Source organism: Phascolarctos cinereus, unplaced genomic scaffold (genome assembly GCF_003287225.1).
Source record: "Phascolarctos cinereus isolate Bilbo 61053 unplaced genomic scaffold, phaCin_HiC Scaffold_726;HRSCAF=1367, whole genome shotgun sequence".
In the NCBI taxonomy this organism is placed as follows: domain Eukaryota; kingdom Metazoa; phylum Chordata; class Mammalia; order Diprotodontia; family Phascolarctidae; genus Phascolarctos; species Phascolarctos cinereus.
Window position 1 is genome coordinate 367,938,925 of NW_027556098.1, and position 26,342 is coordinate 367,965,266.

At 47.2% G+C, this 26,342-nt stretch overlaps 1 protein-coding gene across 2 annotated transcripts; it reads right to left on the minus strand.

Moving 5' to 3' along the window:
• Window positions 1-1,396: 1,396 nt before the first annotated feature.
• On the minus strand, window positions 1,397-26,263 carry SERINC2 (serine incorporator 2). 2 transcript variants are annotated; one of them, XM_020983384.1, is made up of 10 exons: window positions 26,117-26,263; window positions 13,997-14,154; window positions 13,206-13,393; window positions 10,003-10,082; window positions 9,208-9,345; window positions 6,900-7,069; window positions 6,528-6,618; window positions 6,247-6,385; window positions 3,459-3,662; window positions 1,397-2,282 (listed from the first exon to the last, which is right to left on the minus strand). In XM_020983384.1, exons 2-10 carry the CDS (start codon window positions 14,030-14,032, stop codon window positions 2,144-2,146), a joined length of 1,185 nt encoding a protein of 394 aa, XP_020839043.1. In that variant the 5' UTR covers window positions 14,033-14,154; window positions 26,117-26,263; the 3' UTR covers window positions 1,397-2,143. The 2 variants fall into 2 exon arrangements, with proteins under 2 accessions (XP_020839043.1, XP_020839042.1); XM_020983383.1 differs by having other exon boundaries at window positions 13,997-14,158.
• Between the last annotated feature and the right edge of the window lie 79 nt (window positions 26,264-26,342).

Here is a 26,342-nt window from a genome sequence, read left to right on the forward strand (position 1 = left end):
CCAGGGTCCAAAGAGAGACTCATGTATGATCCTACAGGAAGTAGCAGAACCAGGATTCAAACCTGTTTACAGACTAAACCCAGAGTGCTCTCCAATACATGACCCTGCACCTTCCCACCCCAAACCACACAAGCCATCCCTCCGCCTCCCTCCCTCACAGGACATTCATACGCACAGCTTGGCGGCCATCTCCTACACCAGGATCTTTCTGATGTTTCGTTGTCTCCCCAGTGGTCAGGACTCGATCCCAATGGAAATTACATTGCATTTACTTCTCTGTACACATATTATTTCCCTCCAGTAGAATGTAAGCTTCTTGAGGGCAGGTACTTAATAAATGTTTAATTCAACACACATGGTTTATGGTAAACTTTGTCTCAACTGGATTGTATATTGGCCCCAGTGTCTTGCACGGGACCCTAAAGTAGGTATCCTCAGTCATCATGTTAAAAATAATTCATTTTTACAGTACTTTAGTTGACAGAGGGCCTTCATATGCATTATCTCACACTTGAAGATCACAATAGTCCTGTGAGGTATTATCCTTTTTTACAGGTGAGTAAACTGAGGCCCAGGGTGAAGTGACTTGCCCAGGGTCACACAGCAAGTTAGTGATGATTTTTTTTAAGGCCACAGTAACAATGGAATTGAACAGAGCTAGTTATTAAATATCTGGGTGCATCCCTCCTTGGGCCAGAAGAGTGATGCTGACCCAGGCCCATCTTACAGAAGATAAAACTGAGATCCCAAGTGGACATGACTCATTGGGAGAGTCAGCAGAGAAGCCAAGAATCTTCTTATGGGTTGTTTCAAAAGGGTCCTACTTTCCCCATCACACCCAGGGTTCCCTGTTGGTGGGGGTTCCTTTCCACATCTCCCTAGTGGCACCTGACTGTCTGCTTACGGCATTTAGCTATTTTCTCATTCCGGGCTCTCTCTTTCTCCTGTGGAACATGGAGAGTGTCTAACCCAGGGATGGGAATGAGAAGCTATGTTTGGTTGGATCTCTCTGCTTCCCACCCTGAGAGCCCTAGGAAAAACGGCAGAGATGTTTAGGTGTAGTATTCCCCTTTCCGAGCCCACCCCCTGAGCTCTAGCAGGCTGCCCAGGTGCCAATGCTGGCAGGGAGGGATTGACCCAGGACCAGGAATCCCTGATTATCGGGGCGGATTCTCAGCTCAGTTGCAGCTATCCTCAGGAAGCTGAGGGCCTCTCCTTCCCTTTTATCAGGGGCAGAGCTTGAAAGGACTGTAGGGAGGACAGCTCCAGTTCCCTGAGGCTTCAGGCTGGTTGGGAAGTGAGGCAGGCAGAGAGCTGGGGAGCCAGCTAGACATGGCCTCATTGGGCAAAAAAGGCACAAGCCCAGGAGACCAAAGAGATGGGCAGAGGCAGGGACCTCAGGAAGGCAAACCCGCTGGATGTTTATTATTGTATTGTTCTTAGACATTTTTAAATGGAAGGGTTTCTAAAAGACACAGAACCCAGGAACAGAGAAAAGGAAGAGAGGAATGTGGGGTGCAGAACATTCCTGGCCACAGTGCTGCGAACTGTTCCTCCCTGCTGGGCAGTGAAGCTGAGAAGACTCAAACTTGTCCTGTTCTGTCCCCGCTCTGAGGAAGGACACCCATACTGGAGTAGAGTTGAAAATTATGTCATCGAGGGATGTGGGGGGAGTTAGAGGTGTGGGGGTAGGAGGAGGAGCAAGCAGGAGGTGGCAGGAGGAACAGTCGTGTGTGGCTCCAGGCAGTGGCATGCCCCCATAACCCACACCCTGGCCCCTCCAAGTCCCACCCAAGCCCCAAAGGCACCAAGAAGAAGGGGCCGAGTTCCAACCTCAACCACAGATAGGGATGCTCACAGGCTCACTCACAGAGGGTTACAGATGAAGGGGTACTTAGAAGTCATCTAGTCCAATGGCCTCTGGCCTTCAGGATGCTTTCCCTGCCTCCCTCCTCGCACACTGGCTTTCGGGAAGAGTGGGGAGAAGGGCAGGATGAGTAGTTCCATCACAGAAGGTCTAGGGGAGGTGAGGGGCAGGGGAGGATTGTGGGAGCCAGACTCGAATAGGGACTGATGTCATCTGTCCCTTGGCAACAAGGCATCTTTGGTCAGGCAGTAGCGGTGCCGGAGACCTCAACTGGTCTCAGCTGAAGTCTCGATTGGGCAAGAGAAGTGGGGCAACCAGGGTCCATAGGTAGAGGAGTAGCCCTGCCCAGCTGGCACAGATCTTCACCCAGACTGCGGTCCAGGTGCTGACCATCTTCCTGGTGACATCATCTGGTCTGGAAAAAGAGGCACCCTTTTGAGCACAAATCTTAACTCTCTACCCCTTGACCCCAAAATCCTAACCCCAAGGGTCCTGAAACTCCATCAGGCCCCAGCCTGGTCTCTAAAATCCCTCTAATGAAGGAATAGACTGTGGACTGCAACACCTGACAGAATTCTAAGAGTGGAAGATGGAGGCCCTAAGACGCAACCCAGAGGAGGGGGAGACTATAGCGAAATGGATGGCCAGGTAGTCATGGACAGTGGAAAAGAGCTCTTGCCTCAAAGGTGCAGAAAACTTGCCAGACCCTCATCTTGGGGCTGAAAGCACCAGAAGTGGCAGGTGGGCAGAGTAGGTGTGGCTCCCCCTTCCCCCCACCCCCGCCTCCAACTAAGGGCTTCCCAAAATCTCACTGCAGTTGAATCACCTCTAGAGCACTTTAAAGTCTGCAAAGAGCTTTACAAATATTATTTCTATTGATTCTCATAACAGCCCTGGGAGTATACCCAGACCCTTGTCCCACTAGCCTTCATTCTGCCCTCTCAGCCTAGGATGGACACAACCAGATCTAGTAGCCTGAGGCTGTGTAAACTACCTTCCCTCCCGGGTGCCCAGTTAGATGCCATAGTGCCATGCTGGGCTGGACCTAGAATCAGGAAGATCTGAGTTCAAATTCTGCCCCAGACATTCACTAGCTGTGAGACCCTGGATAAGTCACTTAACTTCAGTCAGCCTTTGCTTTCTCTTTTGTAAAATGGGGATAAAAATAGCACCTCCCTCAGAGGGCTGCTGTAAGGATCAGATCAGATAATGTGTGTGGGATGCTTCCCAAACTTTCAGGCACTATATGATGTAGGCTATCCTTCTTCTTCTTCCTACCACCCAGGGTATAGTGCCCCCTGAGCTGGACGAGGAGGAGGGCTTTCCTTCTTTCCTGTCTCTACAGGGCGCCATGTCCAGTTGTCCTGATCCATATCCAGCCATTGGACCCAGATGGCTCCAGAGGAGGCAGTGAGACTGGTGACTCTGCACAGCCCTGCCTCACTTCAATCCGATTCACTTGCACGTCATTCACCTGCCTGACATCACGGTCCTCTTTGAGAATGATGGTCAGATAACAACTTTGCTCTACAGCCCCTGAGGGGATGGGGCAGGGGAAAGCCAGACCACCGGCTTCCAGGGAAGCACTCACCTGTACCAGTTGGTCAGTGTCATCATGATGTAGAGGGAGGCGAGGAGGAGGCAGAAGTGGAAGAAGGAGTAGTTGTAGGAGACGCCGTCCTGCTCATTGTCATAGGCCTGGCCCTCAGTCACCTGCTGCTGGCCCTCCAGTATCGGGGGGGTCTCCTCTGTCTGCATCAGGCTGTTCACCTGCTTGTTGTCAGAAGAGCGGACGCTGCAGAGGAGGCAGAGGGGAATGGGTTGAGACACAGGACCTTGAAGACAGCCCTGAAATTGGGCAGGTAATCAGCGTTGTGGTCTCATCTCTGAGAAACTTTGACCAAGTGCTGATTTCCTCGAGCGTCCTCCCTTGTCTTGGGAGCACCAGCTGAGCAGGGAGGAAGACAAGGACAAAGGTAATCAAGGACCCCAGCGCATTTACTATAGGAACTATAGATGGCCAAAGAACAGCGTCGGACAACTCAGAAAAGCAAAGATGTGAGATATAAATATGTATTTTAAAAAGCATTCAGTCACACTAATATAAAAGAAAGGCAAATTTAAAACCAACTTGAGGTGCCACACTTTGCATACATCAAGTTAGCTTTAAAAAACAGGAGTAAGGGGCAGCTAGGTGGCGCAGTGGATAGAGCACTGGCCCTGGATTGAGGAGGACCTGAGTTCAAATCCAGCCTCAGACACATAACACTTACTAGCTGTGTGACCCTGGGCAAGTCACTTAATCCCATTGCCTAGCCCAAACCAAAAATAAATAAATAAATAAATGATAGGAGTAAAAAACAAAAAAAAAATAGGAGTAAAATTTGGGGTGAGAAGAAAAAAGGTACACTCATATATCACTGGTACAACTGAAAGCTGGAATCACTTCTCTACAAATTGAATTCAATTCAACAAATATCTGTTAAGGAAATGGCGACTCCCTACAAGGCACCATTCTCTCTCAGAAGTACATGAGTACAGTCTTATAAAGCCAACCATGTCCTCTGATGCTATAACACATCCTCAGAAATAAATATTCACGATATAATTGAAAAGGGGAAAAAGAGTTCATGTGTTCCTGTGGAATAAAACAACTATTGCAAATTACAAAGAGAAGAGCTAAAAAGATAAGTGAAATGTCCCACAGTTGTAAAGAGTCAGGGATGTTTTGGAGGCAGCAAGAACAGGCTCACAAGAGTCAATTGCTAAGTATTCAGGGTGAGCCTCTGGACTTGAATAACATTACCACAGCTCTCCACATCCTCTGCAGAGGAGGGTGGTTGGTTAAGAGCTGCACCACCTGGGTTCAAGCTCTACCCCCACCCTGCACTGGCTGGGTGACGTGGGACCAGTCACTTCACCTCTGGGTGCTCTGAGAAGGTGCCAGAACCCACCAAAAGAGGAAGCTCCTCCCTGAGAGCTCCCTAGGCCAGTGAAATCAGAGGTCCATTCTCTGTCCCTATACTTCATCTACTTGGTTTACCAAAGGGTGAATATATACTCTAATAAGAAAAGGGCTCTAGGCTTGGAATCAGGAAGACTCATCTTCCTAAGTTCAAATCTGGCCTCAAACACAAAGCACTTACTAGCTGTGTGACTCTGGGCAAGTCACTTAACCCTGTTTGCCTCAGTTTCCTTGTCTATAAAATGAGCTGGAGAAGGAAAAGGCAAACCACTCCTGCCAAGAAAAACCCCAAATGGGTCATGAAGAGTCAGACATGACGGAAATGACTCAACAACAGAATAGCATGATGGATGAGTAAACTTTGAATTGTACTAATACTTTTGGGACACCCTATATAATAATTAATAGCAATAATGGGTCAATTCATATTCCCTACAGGAAAAGCCAAGTGAATAAAGAATGCTCCTCTGTTCAGACAATAATCTATAATCCATCCTCCATTCAGCCATTAAAGGGATTTTTTAAAAGAACAGGTTTGATCTCATCTGCCCCTCTCTCTCTCTGTCTCTCTCTCTCCCCCTCTCCTCAACAAACTTCAGTAATTCCCTATCACCTCCAGGAACAAATACAACATCCTCTGCTTGGTGTTCAAAGCCCTTCACAACCAAGACCCCTCCTGGCTTTCCAGTCTTCTTACTTCCCAACACTTACTCTTCCATCCAGTGACACTAGCCTCCTGGCTTCCTTTAAGTCCCAACCAAAATTCCACATTCTATAAGAAGCCTTCCCCAACTTCTCTCTCTCTCTCTCTTTTTTTTTTTGGCTAGGCAATGGGGTTAAGTGACTTGCCCAGGGTCACACAGCTAGTAAGTGTTATGTGTTTGAGGCTGAATTTGAACTCAAGTCCTCCTGAATCCAGGGCCGGTGCTCTATCCACTGCGCCACCTAGCTGCCCTTCCCCAACTTCTCTTAATTCCAGTGCTTTCCCTCTGTTCATTATCTCCTACTTATCCTGCATATAGCTTCCTGTAAATCTAGATCAGCATATAAACTATTTGTTAAAAATAATACTGTTTAAAAAGAGGTAGGAATTTGGTCCACAGGAGAGGTTGGTGGGAGTTTAGGAATAGTCTTTGAAGACTGTGAAATCGAAGGAATGAGACATGAATGCTTTTTGTTGAGGTCTGAATGAGGGAGTGAGCTCAAAGAGCAGCTGGAGGAATCAGGGTTAGATGAGGAAAAAGACTTCCCCCAAAAAAAGGGCTGACAGCAAAGCTTAATGCTCAGGGCAGCTAACAGTGTGCCCAGGGACGAATCAGGTGAGCCTGGAAAGTCCCCCAAGGAGGAAGTGTCAGTACAGATCCAGCATCTGGGGAGGGCAGGGTGACCAGGGCCCTGAGCCCAGAGACCCTACCTGATGAAGATGGTGCAGAGGAGGAAGATGACCAGGCCGATGATGCTGGGTGCATCCCACCACTGTGTAGTGTAGACGTCTGAAGGATCCAAGCTCGTTGTGTTGGTGATTGCTGGAAGGTTAGGGTTGCATTTCTGGTCTGCGGACAGAAGGCCTGGTTACTCAGAGGCAGGCAGTGGAGAGGGGAAGCCAGCGGAAGTGGCAACGATGCTCGTTGGGTGCCACCTCCCTATGGCCTCCTGCCACCTGGGGGAGGGGTCAGGAGGAGCTCCTTTACTCACCAGGGATGTTGGTCAGAGCTAGCCAGGTGACAAACATGGTGTAGGCACTGATGACAGAGGCTTGGAGCAGGCCTGAGTTTGGCTGGGCTTCCTGTTAAACAACCACACAGGTGATGCCCCATTCACTCATCAAGAAGACTTTTCCCAAATCCCAATATACAGATGGTCTCAATTGTGCTGCCAGCCCGTGTTCTAAGACCCTCCCAGCTCTGACATTCTGTGTTCTGGCCCTCCCAGCTCTGACATCTTATTCCAAATTCTTCGAGTCTTTTTACCTCTACTCCTCTTACGGTCCTCACCAGCTCTCACATTCTTTGTTCTAAGGCCCCTCCTTCCTAGCCTTGGATCCAGCAAGGGTCAGGCAGGGCTCACCTGGACCTTGGGTAGAACTGCCACGATGGAGACACAGACACAGAAGATGAGGTTGAGGCTGATGAAGACCTTGCCTTCATAACAGGCTCCCGAATGGGTATAGTAGATGTACATGAGAACTATGGCAGCAACGGCGATTCCATAGAAGAGGAAGGTGATGAAGAAGAGGCCTGAAGAGGGAGGGGTAAAAGGAAGTTTGGGCTGGGAGTCCAGAGACCGGAGGCCCAGGCCTGGCTCTGCCCCTAACAAAGGCATGGACTTCAAAGGAACCTGAACAGTCATCGAAGCCCACCCCGAGGTGCCAGGCACGACTCGCCCAGGGTCAGTGGTGACCGAGCCACAGTTGGAACCCAGCTCCTGACTCCAATGCCAGTGGCCTTTCCACTATAGCATGCTGCCTCATCTAGGCCCTGCCTCTCCTCGGCCCTCAGACTCCTCATCGTAACAGCAGGAGCTCCCAAACATTTTCTAGTTCTGCTCCACAGAACGCCAATAGGAGTTCTCTGTAGGAGGATTTCAGTATTAGGGACATTTTCCACTTTGAAATATTAGATACTGAATTAGGAATGCATGGAAAATGCTTATAGCTCTTGGCATCTAAGATTTCCTAGTTCTACTTTATTTGGGGGATGAGATAATCCCCAAACCCACACCTCATTTCACTACACGAGCACTGTTTCTATCACTCATTGTTTTGACATATAATTATAATCACATTTAACATTTTTCAGGTTTTCAAAGCAGTTTACAAATGTTATCTCACTTGATCCTCACAACAACCCTGTCAGGCAGGCACTCTCGTTATCTCCATGTAAGGGATTTTCCCACAGTTGCAGAGCTGCAGAGTATCTCAGGAAGGATTTGAACTCAGTGGTTACTTTGAGAATCAATGATCTCAAGGGGCAGCTGGGTGGGGCAGTGGGTAGAGCACCAGCCCTGCAGTCAGGAAGACCCAAGTTCAAATGTGACCTCGGACAGTTACTAGCTGTGTGACTCTGGGCCTAACACTGATCGCCTCAGGGAAAAAAAAAGCAATTGGGTAATATTTAATAAGATAAAGAAAATATAACAAGACATAGATAATGTTAATAATTTTGATTGAGGCAACATAGGAATGGCTGGCATACCTGACTCAAAGTCCACCAAGAGCAGAATTCAAATTGTATCTCTGATACTTAAAAGCTACGTGACCACTGTGAACTGATCCAACCATTCTGGAGAGCAATTTGGACCTATGCCCAAAGAGCAACCAAATTGTGCATACCCTTTGACCCAGCAATAGCACTTCGAGGGCTGTATCCCAGAGAGATCATACAAATGGGAAAAAGACCCACATGTACAAAAACACTTCTAGCAGCTCTTTCGGTGGTGGCAAAGAATTGGAAATTGAGGGGATGCCCATCAATTGAGGAATGGCTGAGCAAGCTGTGGTATATGAATGTAATGGAATACTATTGTGCTATAAGAAATGATGAACAGGCTGACTTCAAAAGACTTGTATGGACTGATGCTGAGTACCAGCAACAGCAACACTGTGAGATGATCAAGCATGATTGACTTAACTCTTCTCAGCAATGCAATAATACAAGATAATTCCAAAAGACTCATGATGGAAAATGCTATCTACCTCCAGAGAAAGAACTATGTAGCCTGAATGCAAATGGAAGCATACTATTTGCTCTTTTTTTTTTTGGTGGCTTTTCCCTTTTGTTCTGTTTCTTCTTTCACAACATGACTTAGGTGGAAATATGTTTAACATTTTTGCACATGTATAACCTATATCAGATTGCTTACTGTCTTGGGGAGGGGGGATGGGAGAGAGAAAAATTTGGAACTCAAAATGTTATAAAACTGAATGTTGAAAACCACCTTTACATGTAATTGGAAAAAAGAAAATACTATTTATTTTTAAAAAAAAGTTATATGACCTTGGGCAAGTCATTTAACCCTGATTGCCCTCCCCTCCCCCTAACAAAAAAAGAACCACTGATCCCTAGGGTTTCTTCTGACTCTAACATGCTGTGATTCTTTGAAGAGAAGAAGAAATAGAAGAGAGACACAAAAGACATATTCCTAATTCTTCTGAAAGAATTGGTAGCCCTTGATGGACTTGAAATCAGGAGACCTGGATTCGAGTCATATCAGCACTTCTCAGGTAAGAGACACTATGTGTGTATGTGTGTGTGTGTGTGTGTGTGCGCGTGCGCGCGCTCACACTACATGCACAGAGAACCTTTTGCATCTGTGTGGCCCACTGGAATACTGAGCACGTGGTGAGGTGGGAGAGAGGGAAGTGGTAACCACCAACCTGCATACCAGCACCGGGAGTCACGCTCTTCAGCCTTCCACAGCCAGCTTTGGTTCCAAGAGTGTGCAAAGTCGATCAGCAGGATGAGCTGGACGAGGATGAAGAGAAAGGAGCCGACGACCCCAAAGTAGAACCAGACTGGGGGGCCGGGGAAGGGGGAAGGAAGAATGAGGGCCCAGTGTTCCTGGCTCAAACTCTCCCCCAACCCTCCACCAGAAGCCCTGACCCAGTCCCACCCCCAGGAGACAGTGTGTTCTCATTAGTGCCTCAAGAAGGTTGGAGAGCTTTAAGTCAGGGGAGGCTGACCCTCCTTATCTTATAAGATCTCCTTATCTCCTCTCCTCTCCTCTTATCTCATGTCTCTCTCTCTCTCTTTCTCTCTCTCTCATATACACACACACACACACACACACACACACACACACACACACACACACACACACACACACGTCTCAGACAGGCACACTATGCTACGTGTAGGTATGAGTGTGCCCTCCACCCCAGTTGAGTCAGCTGGTTCACTACTTCAGGGTTAGTGCCACAATCAGGAGACACTTGGGCCTCTGGAGTATCACCAGCAGGTGAGAGGTCTGGGATGAGCCAAGTGGATATAGGTATTTGGGGCTCAGTGAGCACAGATCAGAAGAGCTCTCCCCAAACCGGTATTCAGGGCTGCGTCCTTCCTTGGCACCCACCATCAGGAGGTGGGGAGGAAAGAGTACAGAAGACAAATGGACCTGGTCTGAAGATGACTGACAAGCAGCAGAGCCAGACTTGCCACTCCCTGCCACCTACCATTGGTGAAGGAGCCATCCGGGATATAGAAGGCACCCACAGTGATGCCCAGAAGAATCAGGAACTTAAAAAACCAAAACCTGGGGAAGGGAAAGAAGATGTCAGCTTAATGGGCTCATCCACAGTAAGAAAGCTAGCATCCAGACCTCATGATATCTTTGTGCATAAGATGGAAAGATGAGGGTTGGATGACCGTAACAAGTGGATTCAGAGCTGGCTGAATGTCTACACAAAAGGAGGGATAATTCATGAACAGATATCAACCTAAGGGGAAGCCTCTGGTGTAGGACCCCAAGCATCTGTCCTTGGCCCTTTTCTCTTTGACATTTTTAGAAATCACTTGGATGAAGGCAAAAATGGCATATTTATCAAATCCAAAGATAAGAAAGAGGGATGGTTAGCATGGGGGAGGAATAAAGATCCCAAACTATGAACAGGCTAAAGCAATGGGCTGAATGTACCAAGATGAAACCTAATAGAAATAAAAGCAAATTCCTACCTACCCTTGGATTCAAAAACATCAGCTGCAGAAGTAGAGGGTGAGGGTGGGGGTGGCAGCAAGGTAAGTGAAAAAGACCTGGGGGAGGCTGATCATGAGGCTCAGTGGCGCCTCAGTCACCTTCTCTGGAAAAAGTAGCCCTCCCCAGCTGCTCCTGCAGCTGCCTGGCTGATTGGCCTCCCTGTTTAACGTAGCCCGGCCTCATCCCTGGGGAAGGCAATCCTTTCTCGATTGAAATTAGCTTGATTGAACAAGATCTTTGTAAAGCACTTAGTATAGTGCCTGGAGGCATGCAGTGTTTAATAAATGCTTCTTCCCCTCCTCTCCCCTCTCCTCCCTTCCCTTCCTCTCCCCAGCATCCTGGGCAAGCCCCTTTGTTGGGCATCACCCCGAGTTGGAGAATCACTCCATCTTGGCCTGATTTTCCATCGCAGAGAATTCTGGACTTGGAGGGTGGAGGGAGGAACCTGCTTTTCATATCAATTTGAATCAATAAAATGTTCAATACCACGGAGTGAGGAAAGAAGGAAGAGAGGAAAGGATGGAGGGAGGAAAGAAGGGAGCAAGAAAAGAAGGCAGAAAAGAGAAACAGAAGAGAAAAAGGAATAGAGTGGAGGGAGGAATGGATGGAGGGAAAGAGGAAGGAATGGACAGAGAGGAGAGAAGAACGAACAGAGGGAGAGAGGGTGGGAGGAAAACCCGGAGGTTTTAGTGGACTTGGATGACGAAGTCAATGACCGTCAACCATGTGACATGCTGGCCAAAAAAGGCAGCGCAATCTTAGGCTACTTTCTATGAAGTAAAGAGTCTGTGAGGTGGGAGGCATATTCCGGGTGCCCGCTAACCTGAGCAGGTCCCATCTGGAGGTCTGCACTCCCTTCTGGTGCCACATTTTGGGGAGGACGTTGACAATCTATGGTGTATCCAGAAGAGGGAAGCCAGGATGGGGAAATGAACTGGAAGCCATGCCACAGAGGACTGGTTGATGGAACCGGGGATGTTTAACCTGAAGCTGAGATGATAATGGCGGGAGAACATCGAAGCTAAAGGGCTTTCGAGTACAAGGGGTGGGACTTGCTTGGACTGGTTTTGGGAGGTGTGTGAAATGGTGGGGGTCAATTTTGGTTCCCTGAGGAACAGCTTCCTAACAATGAGAATTTTCCAAAATGGCCTGTCTCAGGAGGTACTGGTGAGTTCCCCATCACATGACACTTGCCATTATGCTGGGCTGCAATTATGTGCATCTCCTTATTAGAATGTGAGGCCCCAAGTGGGTAGCTGCCCCCCAAACACAAAGCCTTGTGTATAGTGGGCCTCAGGTTATATATATATATATTTTTTTCATCTTTATAGACTTTATTTTTAAAAAATATTTTCTTTTTTAACATTCTTTTTTTTATAAAATTTTGAGTTCCAAATTTTCTCCCTCCCTCCCTTTCCTCCCCCTTCCCTAAGATGGTAAGCAATTTGATATAAGTTATATAAGCACAATCAGATAATATTTATTAAATGAATTAATGGCCAGAAGGGAGAAGAAATGGCGAGGCCTTGACTGGTTGATGGGGATGGGCACTTTATCCCTACAATCAATCTTGAGCTCAAGGTTAGAAGGAAAAACTCTACTCACACAGAGACCCCCTTAGTTCAGGGCCTCAGCATGGGATCATAAATCTTGAACTATATAAAGACCCTAGAACACATCTTTTCTAATTCCCCCATTTGACAGAGGAAGAAACTGAGACAGCCAGGTGGCACAGTGAATAAAGCACCGGCCCCGAAGTCAGGAGTACCTGAGTTCAAATCTGGCCTCAGAGCAAACACTTGACACTTACTAGCTGTGTGACCCTGGGAAAGTCACTTAACCCCAATTGCCCTAAAAAAAAAAAGAAAAAAAAGAAACTGAGGCCCAAGGAAACTCATGTAATAAACATCAGAGGTGGGATTAGAACTCCCATCTTTTGACTTTGGAGCCAGAGTTCTTTCCTCTCTATACATGCCTCTCATTATCCCACTCTGCCATTGCAATCCTTTGATTTCCTCTCCCAGGTCCCGTCTTCCTCATGACCATTCCAACCTCCACATACTTTCCTAAAGTACAGGTCTGACCACTTGATTCCCCTACTCAATCAGCTCCAGTGGCTCCCCAACCTTCCTTTCTGGCCTTATTATACACATTATTCCCCTTCGTACACTCTGCAGTCTAACAACACTAGCCTTCTAGCTCTTCTTTTTTGGGGGGCAATCAGGGTTAAGTGACTTGCCCAGGGTCACACAGCTAGTAAGTGTCTGAGGCTAGATTTGAACTCAGGTCCTCCTGACTCCAGGGCACCACCTAGCTGTCCCCTTCTAGTTATTTCTTACACAGGACACTCCATCTTCTGTCTCGGCACCTTGGTATTGCCCCCCCCCCCATACCTGGGATGCCCTCCCTCCCCACCTCAGCCTCTGAGAAGCCCTGGAGTCCTTTGAAGCTTAGTTCAAGAGGCACCTTCTCCATCGGGCTTGTCCAAATGCCATCCCCCTGCTGCTAAAGTCTCTTGCTGAAACAACCACAGGTTAATTTTGTCCCTGTTTAGATGTGCACGTGACAGAAGCTCCTTGTTTCATTATCTGTCTCTGTTACTCCGGTGCTTAGCGAAAAGCCCTGCACATAGCAGGTGTTTATTGATTGGTGTGGGCAGCGGGGAGGGCTGCACTCTCTCACCCATTCTGGATGGCAGCTCGGGGGTCCTTGCTGGTCTTCACGCAGATCATCAGCATGGCGAAGAGAAAGAAGAAAGCGGCCAGGGCAAAGCACATGCGGTAGACGGCGCGATGACCCAGCAGGGATCCACAGTCTACTTGGCCTGGGATGCCCAAGGTGGAGGGGACCCCCTCACACACCCAGGGTAGCTGTGAGGACAAGGTAGTGATGACTCCTCTCTCCTAGCCCAGCCCCACTTCCTTGGCATGCTCTGAGAAGGGGGAGGGGTACCACCTGTTGCCCATCCTCATCGTCTCAGAACAGGTGGAACAGCCCTCATCCATCCACAAATTCTTGGGATAGGTCTGACTCTTCTCTACCCATCCAAGCCCCTCATGGCCCCAGAACAGCTGTGATTCCCCACATTCACTAAGCAGATTATTCCATGATCATGGCTCACAGCTGCACTCTTCCTGAAATTCCTTTATGTCCCTCTCTTCCCCTTCTTACATTCCCAAGCTTCAGCTATGTCCCACCCTGTTTCAGCAGAGCCCAACACTCTCGGGTTTTACCTTCTCTTGACCCCACACCCCAGAAGTCTCTCCAGCTTCCTCACATCTCCCCCCCTACCCCTGAAGCCCCTCCTTTATTGGGGGACCACAAAAGGGAAGGAAGAGCCCTATTTTTGCTCCCAAAGGGGGATTTCAATGGAAGCTTTCCCAGCTCCCCACTGGAACTGCTTAAGGTCCCTCCAGCTTTACCATCCTCCTCCAAGCTGGCCCACTCCATCCACTGCCCTCCCCACCAATGACCTTGTATAGTTGGCTCTCCACTCCAGGGCTGAGCATAATAATGCACACCAGGACTCCTAGGAACAGTAAGAAGGTGAAGGCAAGGCGGCTGACGGTGGAATTGCGGCTGGAGGGGCAGCAGGCACACAAGATGCAGGGGGCTGAGCCACAGAGACAGCCTGCCTGGAAGGACAGAGACACCCAGATACTCATTATTTATTTGGTTGAATTTTGCTCATAGCTTTTGTTTCTCTACTAAAGCTATTTCCCAATATACCACCTCCTGACTGAACCTTCCTTGGGAACAAGAAGAAACAGGAAGAAACAAACCAATACTCTAACTTATCTAGCTGCAAATACCACATTTCATCCATAGCACCCCTTCCCCACCTTCCTAATGGGGGGGGTTCCTGTGTTTCATCTGCTGCTCTGTAGCACGTACCTATTGTTCTCCAGCTCAGGGAAGCCTCCCCCAAAATACAAGTGACCCCCCCCAAAAAAACTTCTCAAGGAAGACTGGAATCCTCCCCTCCCTTTTTTTTTTCACTCTTATGGAAGAAAAGTGAATGGGGCTGACTTTCCTTAGAGAAAGCAGAGGCAAAATAAAATTGTGTATTTCTGCTTTCTATCACCCATTATTATCACCCAATGACCCAAGTGTGGTTTGAGTCCTTATCCCCAAGCCTCTTTCCCTGTGAGCTCCTGGACAGATGGGATTGGGTTGATTTTGTTTACCGTTCTTTGTATTCTCAGCACCTAGCACAATGCCCGGCACATAGTAGGCAGTTAATAAATACTTGTGGACTGACTGACGCATGACCCTTGGCTCTTCTTGGCAACCTCAGTGCTTTCTGGACTTTAGGTCTCCTGACACCATTCTAATGGAACCTTCCCAATCTTGTGCATTCGTCCATATTTACCTGCTCATACTTTCATCCTATACACACTCCTTTTACACACCTGAAAGACTGAAATTTAAGAATACCTTGAACAAACAAGCTTTGACAACCGACACAATGCATTTTTTAATCCATGAGACAAATAAAAGAGATAAGATGAAAGTTTTTATTTCTATGCAAAAGTATAATTGTTGTGTTAAAATTGGCAGGCCAAGTCCTTCTCGCGGTAACATCTGAATTGGTCCAGGGGTTTCCTCTGTATCCGCATGAAACCCTGTAGAGCTCCCCATCTTCTTCTTCATTTGTCTTTGGGACAACAAAATTTTGTTCTTGAAACTCTATCCCTCTTGGGCTGACTGCCCTTGTGGAATTTTTGGCCACTGGACTTGGAATCAAGAAAACATAGATTTTAACTCAGACACTTTCTATCTGAACTGGTTAAGCCACTTAGCTCCTCTGAGCCTCAGTTTCCCTCCTCTATGAAATGGGAAAAATAACAGCGCCTCATAGGGTTGTTATGGAGGTCAAACTGACTTCATGGCCAGCACTCTATCCACTTCACCACCAGCTGTCTCTGGAGAGAAAAGAAAGGCAGGACCAAGGACAGAGTTGTGAGTAGGAGCTACTCTGCTCCAGAGGAGCGGGAAGAGGAGAGTCAATGGGAGCTGAGGGGAAGCAGGAAGACAGGTCGGGAAATCAGTAGAAAGGAATATGCTGGGAGCCAAGGGAGAACTGATTAAGGAAGAACTGGTGTAGGAAATGACTGATAGAGAGTAGTGCAAGCAGCAGCTACAATGACTACAATAATGAAAATGGAAAGATTGAAAAAAGGAAGCCAAACTCCGAGCAACTGAAAAACCAAGGATGAGCACAGAGAACAGATGATAAAATATCTCTTTTTGTGTCATGGCAAAGAGGTGGGGGACTACTGAAGCAGAACAGTGCATACATTGTCAGAGGTAGTCACAGTATTAGGTGTTTTTCTTAGTTAAAAAAAGTGTTCATAGGGGAAGGGATATTCAGAATGCATGCCATCTTGGGGTGGGGGGAGGGGTGAGATGGGGTGAAAATTTGGAACTCAAAATCTTGTGGAAGTAAATATTGAAAACTGAAAATCAATAAATTTATATTTTAAAAAAAAGAAGTGTTCAATGGGGGAGGATTATCATTAGCAACAATAATAGTGAGCAGTTAAATTGCACTTTAAGGTTTTCAAAGCACTTACAGCAGGTGCTGTGATTATACCCATTTTACAGTTAAGGAAACTGAGGCTGGGAGAAGTTTTAAATGACTTGCCCAGGCTCACAGAGCTAGTAAGTCTCTGAGGCAGGATCTGAACTCAGTTCTTCCTGATTCCAAGTCTTGCATTCTATGCCCTGTGCTACCTAGCTGCCTCTAGGATCAGAAGAAGGCTGTTTCTGAAATGACTGTTAATCTAAAAATAGAAGGCTTCAATAAATCAAGAAAGGAGAGGACCTCTGAGTTTCTTTCCAACTGAGATTCTATGGCCAAAGTCATCTAAGAAGCTGGAGAGGGATCTGGTCTCCTGACTCCTGAATTCAGCGCTCCTTCCACCCCAGCTCGTGATCAGAGGGACTAAACCAGACCCTCAGCAAAGACAGGACAAGGCTTCCCAGGGAGGGAAGGGCCTGGCTTTGGCACAGAGGCTGGGAAGACGCCCCAGTCCCACTTAGCTTTGGCCCAGAAATGCCTTCTCACTGAGGTTGGCTGGCGATGCCTGCTCTGGCCGGACACAAGCGGGAGAGACGCCAGTGACCTTTTCTCCACCTGCGAAGTATCCTCTTTCCTTTTCTCCTGCCTCCATGTGCCTACTTCTCAGAGGTCCACAGATTTTATTAAACTTTAATTTATTTACTTTTCAGACTAGACTTGTGATTGTCATCAATCAGAGGTCACAACACAGCTGCTCAGAGTGGCCTGAACCAGATCACAATGAAATTATAAAATATTCAACAAAACAAATAAAAATACAATAGAACATGGACAATGTGAACTTGTAGTTTTCTAGGTCAGTATACATCTAGCAGGTTTTATGGTTTAATGGCCTCCATTTCTATTTGAGCTCTCATACCACTGACGGAGGAAACTCCCCATGAAGAAAATTCCTCTCCCAAAGCAGAATGATAACTGCTTGGCAAATGGCCTTAAGACAGTTGCCCAGAGTACTGGGCAGTAATGGATTTGCCCAGGGTCACCGGCGCCTGGGAATCAGAGGCAAGATTTGACTCTAGAATTTCCTGCCCCAAACCAGCTGTTCTCTACATCCTCTCTCATAAGTTCTATTACAAACTTATTAATGAGTTAATTGATGACTTAATTTATTAATTATTCATTCTGAAGCCATCATCTCCTAAAATGGCAGAGCTGGAAGAAACCTTGGTGATTATGTCCTGTTTCTTTCACTTACTAAATCATTCATTCCTTCATTCTTCCACTCATTCATTCATTCACACCTATAGCTCTGAAGGACTTTGAAATCAATTGCGTGACATGGGAGACATTAGCACAGGACTGCGCAGCATGGTGTGCCCACCTTAAAGAAGGCGCTGTGCTCTGTGAGCAAAGCAGAATTGAAGTGGTTCAAAAGAAACGTGAGATGCACATATTTAGAGCTATCTCCACCCCAAATGTTCACAAGGATTATTTGTGCCCAACCAGTGGTAGAGCCTTCTGAGCTTGTATTGGTCTGATCATCCAGAGTCAGACACACTGTACCTTGACCCCAACATAGCGATGTCATTCTGGTCCTCTTTGAGAAGGAAGGTCAACAACCAATGGTGTGCAGAGACTCTGTATTTCACATAGGAAGATAACGATAACAGGATTCCTGTTCTCTGGAGGCAGTCTAATCCCATATGTTCATTTTACAAATGGGGAAACTGAGGCCCAGGGAATAGAAGTAGCTAGCCCACAAAGCAAATTAGGAGGCAAGTTGGGACAAAAGTAAGTCAAGAAGAGTTCTTCATTGCCTCTAAGAGGAAATACAAGTTTCCCAGCCTGATGTTCAAGGCCTTCCACAATCCAGATCCAATTGGCCTTTCCAGACTTATCTCGTGGTATCCCTTTTTATATTCTCTAAGTCCAGCCAATTAAGACTATGAGCTGTTCCTATAACCTGGCATTCCATCTCCTACCTCCACACACTTGCACAAGCTGTGTTCCATACTCAGGATGAATTCCCTTCTCATCTCTGCCACTGAATCTTGACCTTCCTTCAAAGCTTGGCTAAGCTGTTATTGCCTCTGGAAAGCCTTCCCTAATCTCTCCAGTCATTAGTGTTCTTCCCCTCCTCAAATGACCTTCTATTCACTTCTCTGACTGAGCAGACAAGGGTCCAAGTGGATAGGCAAGGGTCAACTCTTAATGAGCCTGGGGCCAAGGATGATGCAGCGAGGGACCACATGTAAGGGTTTTGAGTGGAAGAGTAAGAGAGAAAGAAGGAACTCATGATGGATAACCTCAATATTGCAAGTGAAATAGGGAAGATCCTTTGCCAAGACAGGAAACAGAGGGTAGGATGTAGGGGGCTTGGGCAGAGAAGATTTGGAATTACTTCCTGCTGTGGAGAGTTCCACTGAACAATACAGAGCAGTGCTGTCTAACAATGAAGCTTCCACTGAGATTGTTGCTACCGAGTCATTTCAGTCATATCTGACTTTCCATGACCCCATTTGGGGGTTTCTTGGCAAAGATACTGGAGTGGTTTGCCATTTACTTCTCCAGCCCATTTTACAGATGAGGAAACTGAGGCAAACAATAAGTGACTTACTCGCCCAGGGTCACCCACCTAGTAAGTGTCTGAGGCTGTGTTTGAACTCGAGTCTTCCCGACTCCAAGCCTGGCTACCTAGCTGCTCCACTATCTGAGTTTAGACATATAGATATGCAGTGGACCCAGTTGATGCACTGGGAGAGTCTTTCCAATGCCATCCAGCAGCTCAGGAGTAGGGGGCAGAGAAGACAGACAGTGGGGGTAACCCAGGACGGGTACCTTGAAAGTCATGAATGATGAGAGGACCAGGGGATAAGTGAACATTAGGGAACAGTATACAGCTTAACTAGCTCATTTATAGTCAAAACTGAGGCGGAAAAAGGGAAGCCAGAAGGAGAGGAGGAACTAGAGATTAGAATAAGACCAAAGATCATTGCTGGAGGCAGCACAGCCCATCAGACTGGGTCTACTACATATTTATGCTATCTGATCTCAACTACTCAACTACAGAGCCTTTTAGATAGTGAGATTGAGTTCAAATCACTGGGTATGTTTGGCCTAGAGAAGGGGGGATTGAACAGCTGTCTTTACATTTATAGAAGGCTGTCACAGGGAAGAAGTGTTAGACACGTTCCTTTTGGCCCCAGAGGGCTGAACTAGAAGATGCAGAGACAGAAATTTAGCCTTGATGACAGGGAAAACTTCCTGTCCCACTGGAGAGATCCCAAAGTGGCATGGGCTGCCACAGGAAGCTGGGGTTCCCCCTTAACAAGAAGTCCTCAAGAAAATTCTGCATCATCATTTGAGTATATTGTGGGGAGATGGGCTCTCTTTTTTGAAAATTTAATTTACTTTTATTTTCACTTCCAATTCTCTCCCTTTCTTCCACCCCTCTCCTTCTCCATTGTGAAGGCAAGAAATAGAAATATGTTACCCATTATACACATGAAGTCATGCGAAACATATTTCCACGGAGAGGATAAATTCTCATCAAAGTACAGGTTAGCCTACCTGATCTCTGCAATGACCTTCAACTCTGAGCTTCTGTAAAACATGTTGTATCCCCAAGGAGAATGGAAGCTCCTTGAGGGCAGGGACTGCATCATTTTGAACTTTGCACCCCCAGCCCCTAGAATGGTGCTTTATATATACTATGTGCTTAATGTCCATTGAATGGAGCTGAATTATTGTTAAAGATGTCAGACTTCCAATTCAATTCTGAGCTGAAACCCAAGTTGCAGCCCAAGAGGCCTTGGTCTCTTGGACCTCAGCAACTCGAGGTCATCAAAAATCCTCTTCAAGTTCAACTATATCACTAACGAAGGTCCGCCTCGTTACAGTAACTGGATTCTCTGTGGGACGCTGGGTGAGTTGCTTAACCTCTCTGTGTCTCAATTTTCTCCTTTGTAAATTGAGGCCTTTAAAGTTCCTCCCAGTTCAAAATACAGGACTCTGTGGAGCTCTTGGACAGACAGCTGGGCCCTAGGGCCATACAGCAGAAAGAGCCCTAGAATGAGATCTAGTTTCAAATCTCACCTCAAATGCTGACTGACAGTGGGTAAGTCATTTAACCTCTTAGGCCTCTAAATTCTGGTCCAGTTCTAAAGCTATGATCCTACCATGCATTCTGTGCCTCAGTTTCCTCATCTATAAAACAAGAAGTTTGGAATAGATGACCACTAAGATTCCCTTCTAGCTATCCAGGTGCTTCTAGCTATGATCCTACAATCGACCTCGTAAAAGCCTTAGCTCAGAAGCCTTTTGCTTGACTGTCATTGTATAATCATATTGAGCTTGTGGTCCACTAAAACCCCCAGATCCTTTCCACAAAGGGTTTAGCTATACCTCCCCCAATCTTGTATTTGTGCGGGAGATTTTTTTAAAAAGCCAAACATAGAATTTTATATATGTCACTATTAAATTTCGTCTTACTAGATTCAACCCAGCCTTCATTTTGGGTTTGTCATTTGGTCTTTCCTGAGCGGCATCATATTTTTTATTCTTAAAGTGTCAGGAAGGCTGTATGTGTTCATCTGTTTTCATGGCTTTGTCTCCTCTTTCCCTCGGTAGGGAAAATGAAGAGAATCAGTCATAGGACTATGCAGAGAACACTTAAGGGTACTATACAATCAGAAATCTTCAGGAGTAGTTATAAAAAACCATGAAACGCATGGACCCATGAGTTTGACCCAGCACTCTCAGCACTCAAATCGGGGTAAGGGTATTGTAAGGGTATTCCGGGGTGTTAGAAGCAAAGCTGTGTTGAAGACAGCTCCATCTGTCTGATATTCACTATGAACAATTCTATCTCAGAAACAGGCGAAGCTACAAACCAAGGGTTGATTTATTGTTGTTTATCCAGATTTAAGAAAGTAATGGAGAAAATGTAAGGAGGATTAAACTTTCTCCGAGAGCCACAGCCCTGGTTCAAAGGTGCCACTCAGCAGTAACCCATGAAGATCCTGCCCTAGAGAGACCCATGAGGGCGGAGGAGCTCGGGCTGGAAAACTGTAGTGAAACTTGAAATTTGAGGATGCTTTTCACTGGCTGCCTGTTCCCCTGCCTCCCCCCTCCCCCCACCCCCTATAGGGAATGCTCCAAGGCTCAGCTCAGCTCAAATGCCACCATTTCCAGCAGGAGGGCTTTCCTGGTACTCCTTAGCTACTAGTACCCTCCCCACCCCCACCTCCAGGTTATCTTGTATCTCTTCCACACACGTCATGGTCCTCTTCAAGAACCAAGGTCGAACAACACCAAAAACAGCAATCTATACATGTGTAGTCTCCTACATGTATACAGGCAGCTGGCTAAGCGGGTAGGATGTGAAAAATAAAACAGTTAAATTTCCACACACAGAAGTAGATAAGAAATTAGCACAAACAGGCTAACTTCTCCGTGGGGGGGGGGGAGTGATAACACAATTCTAGGCACATAATGGATGTTAAGGGTTGGGGCATATAAGGAAGATTGTAACCCAAAAGGATTAGGACCAATCCTGAGTTAGGCAATTACTAACTATAAAGCCTGCTCTGCCTTCTTTTATGCGCATTTCTCCCCTTCCAAGAACTCTTGGATAAATAACTGATTAAAGGGATAGTTAGAATCCTGGTTTGGCAAATGGAAAGGAATGGCTGTATCCATTCAGGAGTATTAACTGGGGTAGGGTGTTGTATAGGTCCATGCACTAGGGGACTGGTACAACAACTGATACACATCCCTCACTAAAGATTATCCCAGTAGGACCGACCCACAGTGGGAGTTCAGAGGGCAGACTCCGGCAATATAATGATGATGATACCTTATGTGTCATCGAGACTTTCCCCAGTGATGGAGAATGCGAAATCATGTTAAGGAGATTAGAGGATAAGGAAATTGGGATGGTGTGGAAACCAAATCTTTACTTTAAAAAAAAAAGGTAGAAATTGTGAGAAAAGAAAGAGTTAAGTTTCCACATAAGTAGATAAGAAATCAGCACAGACAGGCTATCTTCTCTGTAGGGAGTGGGGGGGAGTGATAACACAGTTCTAGGCACATAATGTATGTTAAAGTGGGGCATATAAGGAAGATTGTAACCCAGAAGGATTAGGACCAATCCTGATTCAGAAAGGAGGAGTTAGGCAATTACTAACTATAAAGCTTGCTTCTTTTACATGAGCATTTCTCCCCTTCCAAGGAGGTGTGCCTGCTTCTCCAGAGAATGGAAAGGATTCACTTCAACCTCTTTAATAAAAAGTCTTTGAGACCCCAGTCTTCGGAACTGAGTCTGGGGTCATCTTTATAAAATAGAATCGAACTCATCTTCCTGAGTTCAAATCCAGCTTCAGACATTTACTAGCTGTGTGACCCTGGGCAAGTCACTTAACCCTGTTTGCCTCAGTTTCCTCATCTGCAAAATGAGCTGGAGAAGGAAATGGCAAACTACTCTTTGCCAAGAAAAATCCCAAATGGGGGAGGGAGAGTCAGTCATGAAGGAACAAGGACTCCTCCTTACACCTTGAGAATGTAAACTCCTAGAGGGCTGAGGTTTTCACTTTTGTCTTTGTATTCCCAGCATTTAAAAGCGGTTCCTGGAACAAAGTAAACAACAGCAGCAACATTTACATAGAGCTTTAAGAGTAGGAAAGCACTTTACAGACATAAAACCTTGGGAGGCAGGAACTATTATTATATCCATTTTATAGAAGAGGAAACCGATAGATGTTAAGTGAGTTACCTAGGGTCACATAGCTAAAAGTGTTTGAGGCAGGATTTGAATTCAGGTCTTCCTAACTCTAAACCCAGCACTCTATCTACTGAGCCATCTAGCTGCTTAAACATTTAATAAATACTTGGTGATTGACTAGGTATTTTCCCTTCATCAACACCTTATTACCTTTCCCTGGTGTATTCCTTCTGAATTTGTATATTATTTCTTCCTTCATAAATAAACTCTGGCCAACTCAACCTAGGGATCTGGAGGGGATTCCAGATAGGTCGAATAGCTTGGATATAGATGACAGAAGAAGGGTAAGGTAATTTTTAAAAGGGTGTGGCAGATCTCTGAGCTTTGGGAACTAAGTAGGCTCCAAAACTCTAGAGATGGGATTAGTGAGCAAAAAAGGTTTGGAAAGTGAAAGCCCTGAGTCCCAAAGGAAGGTCCCTAGGATGACTGATGGAGTATGGGCCCTGGAGTTCAGGGGAAGTGTGTGTGTGGGAGGGGGGGGTTCCAAGGCCCATACCTTATCAACTCCAAGGAGGTGCTGACCTCCCCAAGAAACTGATCAGATCAGCCAGTGCTGCCTAAGGTTCTCCCATGATGGATCAAACAGCAGGATCCCAAAGAGTATATCAGGCTGAAGAAAAGGGAGCTTAGAAAAGTCGAGATGGCTGTTAGCCTTCCCAGCTTTGTGTCAGATGCGTGAACCAAAACACATTTATTCAATGCCTCATAAACACCAGGCACTATGCCAGGTTCTGGGGGATAGAAATTCAAAAGTATCTGTTCCTGTCCTCAAAGAGCTTACAATTTCTATAAACATGAGCTTATACAAAATAAATCCAGAAGAATTTAGGAAGGGGGAGGAGGAAGAGGACAAGGAAGGGGAGAGAGGGAAGAGAAGGAGGAGAGGAAGGACAGGGAAGAGAAGGAGGAAGGAGAGGAGGGAAAGAGAAGGAGGAGGAGGGATAAGGAAGGTTTTCACTTTAGCAGAGGTGAGGAGGAAATACATTCCAGGCATGGGGGGCAGCACAAAGATCTCATGGGAGTTAGGAGATGGAAAGTCGTGTGTGAGGACAAGGAAAAGTAACCAATTCCACCATCAATGATTTCTATTTCTGCCTTTAGAATGAGGATGCCGAACAGGAGGTGAAAGGCAGGTACCAAAACATGAGGTGAAAAAGAGGACAAAATTCTGCCTCACAATTATACAAGACTCATTCCTACAGCAAACATTTCCACTCTCCTTTGTTGACTGGCACTGGCTCCCTTCTCTGGACCAGCCCTCCATGATTCACCAGATTTCTTCACACACACACAACCCCTTACCCCCTTTACTACCACCACCACCACCCTGAGGGTATTATTTCCTGGTAGTCTCTCTCACCCCAGGAAACAAAGGTCTTACACACCCTGGCCTGTCAGGGATCAGCCCATTCTCAGCCTTCCCACAACCCCTAGAAAATGGCCATGTAGCTGGGGAGACTGACTCCTCCCCCCACACTATGGGATAGAGGGGATGAGGCTGAGCAGGGAAAGAAAGAGGAAAAATCCCCCCCCCATTTCCATTCAACAGGAAGAACTCCCTGAGCACTCTTCTTTGTGGAGGAAAGGGTGGGCTGGACTTGGAAAGAATGAACCCCAGAAAGACTTAATGAGGCCCGGCTGGGAAGGGGAAGAAACTCAGAAACAGCCTTGCCCTCTGGGCCTGGGACTAACAAGAGGGGGATTTATTTCACTCAGCCCGAGTGCAGGGGCTGGTTTTTCCCAGACACATTTTCCAAGACATTTGGCTTAGAGCCAAAGCCTACCCTGGCTGGATCTGAATGAATGGTCCCCCTCTCCTCTCCACAAATTGAGCCCCCCATTTCTAGGCATGATGGGACTTTCCTTAAAAAATTGGGCCCCCAATGTTCCTGCATTCCCCTCCCCCCACCTACAGAAAGCTTGGACCCTAACACAATAGCAACAGGTCTTTACAAGCCCAACCCCGGTCCCAACCACCTACTCTGAGAGACTTACAGTCCAAGTGGCCTTCTGACTGTCTCAGAACCACCAACCCGGTTGCTTGACTTCTCTGCCCCCAGCAGCTCTGGGGCCAGGTTTCCCCTAGGGCTCAGCCGAGTCTCTGAGGTTGAGAGGAATAGTCCAAGGGGGAAGAGTGGCCCACTGATGACTGAGAGTGGGACTTAATTAGGTTTGGTAGCAGGTTCAGGGGTAGGTCCCAATCTGCACTCCTTCCCACACCAAAGCCTCACTCCCAATATCCTTCAAAGGCATAATTTAGGTCGAAGAGCCAGAGCTGAGAGGTACTCTGAAAATCATCCAGTCCAATCCCCCCATTTTACACTGGAAGAAACTGAGGCGGGGAAGAGTTAATAGGCTTAACCAAAACAGTCAGTCTGAATTTGAACGCAGCTCCTGGGCCTCGAAATGGAGAGCTGTTTTTCCTGCTTCTCAAAATCCATAAAGTACCTAAAGGTCTGACATTCCATGGAGAACTGAAAAGTCGTTCTAGTCCCAACTCTCCCGGTCTAGGATCAGCCCCAATACACTCTCAGACCCCGCCCCATTATATTCCCTCCCCCCAGTAAAATAATGGCCTCAAGACGGAACATTCCCTTCCACTCCGACTTTCTATGAATAACAAGTCAATCTTCCATCTCGCTCAAGGACCCTCCTCCCAGACCACCCCCAATCTTGTTCCTGGACCTCCCTCCTCCTAGACCACCCTGAATCTCACTCCCGGATCCCCCCTTCCTCCCAGACCACTCTAGGACTCTCCTCCTCCCGAACCACCCCCAAAACCACTACCAGAGCAACCCCAACAGCCAAATCCCACCATAGCTGTGTATGAGGTTGTCAGGGAGGAAAACACCCTCTCTGTTCTGTAACCCGAGAGCCAACCACTCCTCCCCCAATCTCAGTCCTGCCTCTCATCCTCTCAACCCAAATACCACGGTGTAGGGGGGGGCCGGGCGCGGAAAGCACTCCCCTCTCCCAAGCTATTCGGGGCTTCACCCCACCCCAGGGCGGGGAACGCACGGTCTTCATTCACCCTGTAACACGAGAACCTGCAGCCGGCTTCTCAGGGCACCAGCTCACCCAGGGTAAACAAGGACTCTATGTCGAGCGAGGAAGCCGGAGCCCGGCCGGCAGGAGTCGGGGGACTCCAAGAAGGGAGCCGGGATCAAGGGAAGGGGCACCGGGCAGGGAGCTGTTGTCGCGCAAAATCCAGGTAAAGGAACCGGGCAGAGAAGAAAGGAGCCCAGGACTGGGGATGAGGCTGGGGAAGAACAGAAGAAAGTCACTTACACAGCTGAGCAGGGAACAGACCCCCAAACAGGCGCCCATGGTGGCGGCTTCAAACTCAGCTTTCCGGGCGGACTCGGCCGTGCGCTCTCTCTGCGCCCGCAGGGCGCGCAGCGCACAGTCCCCGGCTCCGCTCCGCGAAGAACCCCGCCCTCCCCCGCCGTCCTACCTGCGAAGCCCTTTGGGCTCCTCCTCCTCAAGTTCCGCGGTCCGCCCTCCCACGCCCCCT